This window comes from Simochromis diagramma, unplaced genomic scaffold, assembly GCF_900408965.1.
Source record: "Simochromis diagramma unplaced genomic scaffold, fSimDia1.1 OVJJ01000753.1, whole genome shotgun sequence".
Lineage (NCBI taxonomy): Eukaryota > Metazoa > Chordata > Actinopteri > Cichliformes > Cichlidae > Simochromis > Simochromis diagramma.
This window is the reverse complement of record NW_024387523.1, coordinates 13516324-13522323: the sequence shown is the minus strand read 5'-3', so window position 1 is coordinate 13522323 and position 6000 is coordinate 13516324. Positions and strand designations below refer to the sequence as shown.

At 43.5% G+C, this 6000-nt stretch overlaps 1 protein-coding gene across 1 annotated transcript; it reads right to left on the bottom strand.

Annotated features, from left to right (window-relative positions):
- Nucleotides 1-626: 626 nt before the first annotated feature.
- On the bottom strand, nt 627-4440 carry polr1f (RNA polymerase I subunit F). Its single transcript, XM_040021184.1, has 4 exons — nt 4099-4440; nt 2646-2787; nt 2201-2409; nt 627-1987 (listed from the first exon to the last, which is right to left on the bottom strand). The coding sequence occupies exons 1-4, from the start codon at nt 4398-4400 to the stop codon at nt 1510-1512; spliced, it is 1131 nt and encodes a 376-aa protein (XP_039877118.1). The 5' UTR covers nt 4401-4440; the 3' UTR covers nt 627-1509.
- Nucleotides 4441-6000: the final 1560 nt, after the last annotated feature.

The window sequence follows — 6000 nt, the reverse complement described above, 5'->3', positions numbered from 1 at the left end:
CATTGCAAACCCTTGATTCTCCTCCTCCAACTAAAGCTCCAACCTGAACCTGACTGAAATGCTGTGAGAGAGCTGTGCTTAAAAACATCTCTGCAAGCCTCAATAAAATTAAGCAACACTGTGTACAGACAGCTGAAGATTTAAAAGAAAAATGGAATGGAAATATTTCGCAAGTTTTTCTTATTAATGTTTTTTTTTTTCCTATTAGTGTATGATTGATAAACAGTTTAAAAAAAAGTTCACGATGAAGTTTTGCTGTTGTTTCTTGTCAGACTGGATGCTTTGGATACAAGCAGCCCTTTTTTTAGGACCTATTTGAATGGCTCTCTGCAGTGTTCTCCGATCTGTCCACCCAAAAAAAGATGCACACACAGATGGTGCAGCTCATGCAGATGACAGAAAAGTAAGATCAGGTGTGACTGATGAAAATGAGCCAAGTTAATCGCATCCCCTTATCTCTCCTCTTAGGCAGCTTCCGATAAGCTCTCCAACTCTTAGCACCTAACAGCTAATTAGACTCCCCACTGCAAAGCAGGAGGATTTCTCTTCCTCACTCTGTGTGTGTGTGTGTGTGAGAGAGAGAGCGAGAGAGAGAGAGAGAGAAAAGAAAACACTTAGATCTTTAGTCTTATCTCTCAGCTTTTTATCACTCGACTCCCATCGGTCAAAACAAAAGAGCTTGCTGCAAAACTTTTCACGGCACACTGCAAAAATACAGGAATTTCTGTCTCTCTGAAATCGAAGCGCTGTTCAGGAGTGTGTTTACAAAGCACAGGTGTGTCAAATCATCACTGAAAAGTAGACATCATGACAAAATATCAAAATAAAGAACTCTTTAAAAGGGTGAGAATAATATATTTTTTTATTGTCAGCTAATTTCTGCTCTCGGTCAAAGAAAATCCATTTAAAGACAAAAGGAAGTGAGCGACAGGAAAGTAATATTCCATGGCTTCACTGTCACTGTGCCTGATTCATTTCCAGGCCTTTCACTGAATACTGTGGATTTAAGTAAAACATGTTCTCCTTGCTTTGCAGTCACAATCAGAACAATTTGTTAAAGACCTGTATGGAAGCATGAGCCAAAGTCTAGAAGTCAGCTGGGCAGCATTAGTCGTTTGGCTTTTGTTTCTTAAATGCTGAACAGGAGAAAACATAAAAACAGCAGCAAAGCAAAAGATGATCAAACTGTCTCTGCTGGTGAGTTTTTGCCTCTGGATTTTTGTCTGCCAGACTGATTGTAAGAAGCAGTTTGGCTCCACCATGTGGCGAAGGCTGGAACTACAAGTGAGGAAAATCTGTCAAGCCCGCTCCTGATCTCTCATTTCCATGTTCTCTTGCATGTCCGACATTATGTTTATGAGGCGAGGAGCCAACTTTGGGATGACAGCCAGGCTCTTTAATGATTAAGGCACGTCAGGATATTCCTCCAGGACCATCGCTATCACTAACACACTCAGTATGTCCTTGATTATTCCAAATGTTTCACTTAATTTGTAAAGATACCATTTTTTAGGCATGCTGCTCTATTTTGACTTTTCTCTTTTTCTTTGGTTTCACCGGGTCGGGATCTTCACTAAAAGATGATGTCACATCGTTTCCTGATTCACGTTTCCTTTTCTTGCTTGGCTTGTCACTAATGTAACCGTTGGAGTCGCTCCCGTGGACCGCCACCTGAGAGACATCCATCTCCTCCTCCTCTTCTTTTATACGTTTTTCCTTCTTCTTTTTCTTCTTCTTTTTGTTCTCTGCGGCTTCATTGCCGTTTACCTCATCCCTCATCCCATTCGGCTCTGGTGTTACACCGTTGTCCAGCTGGCATGCAGATATGGTTGGTATCTCTTCTTCTATCTCCTCTTCTTTGACTTTCTTCTTTTTCTTTTTCTTCTTCGGGGTTTCTTCAGAAGCATCCTGGGTGGGTTCTGGGTCCTCCTCGCCTGCAGGCACACTGGTTTCTGTGCCCTCACACATGGCCAGCAGCTCCTGCACCCTGAGGCACACAAAGACAAAAACAATCAATATAGGCCAGCGCCATACCAGCGCTGATGTGAAGGTCTGAGTTGCTCGCCTATTGTTCAGGAAAAAACTGCAGTGACTACTGGTGTGATGATGCTACCGGCAGCCACAAAGCGGCGAGCATACTGAGGCCTTTAGCTTTGCCCCGAAGCTACTAAAATCATCATCACTGATACTGCACACTTGCCTGGTCTTGTCCAGTCGTCCTCTGATCAGCAGCACTCCAGCAGTGTCGGCGTCGAGCGCCGTCACATCAAACTCCACCTCCGATCCGATCCTCGGCCCCGCGTCTCTCCATGTTTCCACAGTAACCAGATTCGGTCTGGGAATGCTGGCGTTGAAGCAGCCGTGCACCAAGCAGCCCACGTGGCTTATTCCCAGTTTATTTACCTTACCCTACAAACAGACGAATACGTGACACACGCTGTTAGTTATTGTATTTTATCAGAGGCAATTTATCACTCCCACAAAGTACAGGTACGCCTCAAAGCCCCAGGTTTTAATATGTCACTTGTATATTACAACAATAGTAAACACTGAAAAGTGCAGGTCTCTCTTAACAGACACTTTAAGTCAGGTAAGGTCCCGTCAGCTTCTCTGCTTCTACTAAATAATGTGAATGTAAATCTCACCCGTAGTTTTTGTCCTTTTTGTGGCTGAAAAACAATAAAGCTGGCTTCCACGTCCACGTGGACGTAGCCGCTGTCGTCGTAAATGTCTCCGAGGTGTCTCACTATCCTGATGTTGTCGTAGGCTAAGGGGACTCCGTTCAGACTGAAAGAGACAACAGTAACAGGGTCATCTCGTGCATTAACAGTTTATTTAAACTGGCAATGCTTTACTTAAAGGAGAAGACCAAACCTTTTTGCGTTACCATTACTGGTTTTAATGCTTTTAAAAGCTGACTGGTGTATGAAAGGATTTAAAAAGGCCGCACGCAGTGATTCATGCATAAAATACATTTTGCCGACAATCATACATTGTTGGTACTTTTACCTCTGCAGAGCACCACAGTGGACTCTAAAACAAACAATTAAGATGTGATTCAAGTTCAGATTATAAACTTTAACTCAAGGGGTTTAACAAAATAATTACATTAACTGTTTAATCCTCAAGTTTCAGAGGCTCACAAGTAGCAGGACAGTAACAGGTGTTTGTTTTTAGCCAGGAGAGGCCTGCTCCTCTCTGTGTTAAACAATAAATTAAGCAGATAAAGAATTTTAAACTTGTATTTTGTAGCTGTTCACCGGAACTATCATTATGTAGCCCCAAAGAGATATCAGTGCACACAAAGATGATCTTCATCAGGCTGAAAAACCAAAGTAAAGCTATAAGAGAGAGCAAAATCATCCGTCATCCCGGTGGAGGAAGTGTTAAAGCATGAGCATGCATGGCTGCCAGTGGAGCCGGATCACTGGTGTTTAGATGATGTGACAGCAGGACGACCTGGCGATCGTCTCTGCTCAGATTCAGACAAATGCTGCAAAACTGATTTCACAGTGCAAATGGACAATGGCACACTGCAAATCACAAACCCAAGGGTTTCCCGAGGCAAAGAGCAGAGATAATCGTCAATGGCCAAGTCAGTCACCTGATCTCTACTAAATACAGCAAGTTTTCAGTTACTGAACAAACAACTGAATGCAGTTATTGCCCACAAATAAGCAGCAACTGGTGGCTGCAGTAAAGACCTGGTAGAGCTTCTCAAAGGAAGAAACAGCAGTTGGTGATGTGACGTTCATGACTTTTAGACTTTAGGCACTCATTGACTGTAAAGGATTTAAAAACACATTTAAACTGAGTTAGATTATGTGTCTATGGCTGTATTTTCCGGACAATCAATGCCCTGAATTAAAGCTAAAAGTCTGCATTTCAGTGACAACCTCCCAACACCACCTTATAACAGGATGTTTCACGAGTAGCTACTAGGTTCTTTCACAACACAGGAGACAGCAACACGAAAACTCAGCGGCTAGAGGACATCACAGCTCGTGTGCGTGTTTGTGTTCGTGGGAAAGTGGACTGTCCGGCTCAAAATGCTTCATTGACTGGATAAAAACGTCGGCGGGGGAAAAAAAGAAGCACCTTTGAGAGAACTTGAGCAGCTCGGCCTCCAGCTCCTCCTTAATCCCCGTCTTCTTCTTGTTTAGATACACGGGCGGCAGGGCGATGTGTCTCCGGTGGGTGTTCACGACCAGACACGAGTAAGGCGCTGACAACAGCTCGGAGGCAGCGGCGAACGACGGGATCGATAACGGGAGAGCGGCAGCAGTGTTTACCGGTGCTGGGGTCTCTTGGGCCGCCTGGTCCGGGACGGACACGTCGGGAGTTTCACCGGACATTCTCACATGTTTTGGGTTGTCCTCACCACGCTCCAAATTCGCCATGCTGCGTAGAAAGACCGGAAGACAAACAAGAGGTGACTTCCGCTTTGCGGATTGTTGAACTGCTGTTAAAAACATTTGTTATTGTTGCCCCCTGCTGGTGAAGAAGAGAAGCGCCCTCCACAAACTTCATACTGCAAGCTTATTTCATAGTTTATTTTAGATCCCATTCACTATCTTTAAGTAATGGTTGTCAAAAAGTATTGTGTTTAATTGTTTTTTTACACACAGAAATATTGTAAAATCCTTGAAAGCATTAGAAGATATGAAGAATTGTATGACTCACTGCCCCTTTTGTCTGCAGAGCACAGACTGAATCATCATCAAAACACTTTTACACTCTTTAACGATTATAAATGAGCGACTGCAGACTTAATGGCTGTACATGGCTAGTCTGCGTGCAGTAATGCTTTAATGTTTCCTGGCATAACATGTTGATGGATTTAAATGTTGCATGTGGCCAAACTGTCTGTTAGTTTAAATAATGAATGTCCTGTGTAACATGGTGAACTTATTCTGAGTGGCTATTTCATTTTCACATTTTAAATTTATAAATAAAATTTAGCCCTGCAAAGTAACTGCAGCCACAGATAAATGTGTTTCATTTGAGCAAGCACCTGGCGGCAGTGGGAAGGAAGAACTCCTCTTTAACAGGAAGAAACCTCCTGCAGAAGTAGGCTCAGACATTTGCCAGCATCACTTTTAACTTTAGACAAAATTTTAGCAAATTAAAATGAACACCATGCAGCTTTGCTGTTGTATGTAGCTGTTATGATGCTTATGTAAGTTACCTGATGCCCTTTGTTATGTAATCTACAAGTTCGGCCCTGATAGTCCTAGCAGGGATGCTGTTAGGGAGCTCGTGGGGTAGGAGATGATCATTGATTCTGTATCCCATTCTCACCCGCAGAGCCACATTAAGATCATTAGGGTGACCTGAGGTGTCAATTAGTGCAACTAGTGCAGCGTGTCCACCCATACACACAGGCATACACTGAAAATATCCTGACACATGCACAGATGAATCTAGTGTTACTGTTTTCTGATAGGGCAGCACCGCAGGAGGTCACATGATTCAGCGTTTCTCTCTTTATCACACACACTCTCACAGGAATCGCAGACCCGGTGCTCTGTTAGGAGCCATGGCCCTTTCCTGTCTGTTGTCACGGTGATAAATAGTGCATGGTTTCTTAGCTCCCTGTGGCTTCTGCTGCTGTGGGCCCCAGTCAACACACAAACACGCATAAATGCACGCAGATGCACACACATCTCTGTTTGGAGCTTCTCTCTGGAGTTGGCAAACACTGTAATGAGGTGCTGAGCAGCAATGATGTTGTCAGAGCTTATCTTCATAACAAGTCACAGCTGTGTTTGTGTGCAAGCATGTGTGTGTGGAGGAAACAGGTTTTTATTGCTCTTCCTCCTCTGTGAAGCATTTTAAGCTTGCAGGTCTGACGGGTACTATGAAACTGATTTACTTTGTTACTTAACTTTACGACAAGTGTGGGAACCCTGAACAGCATCATCATTGCCTTAAACTGTGGTCTCATAAGAATGCAGTGGCTTTCTGAATTGATGATGCTATGAAGGACTGAAACTGCCA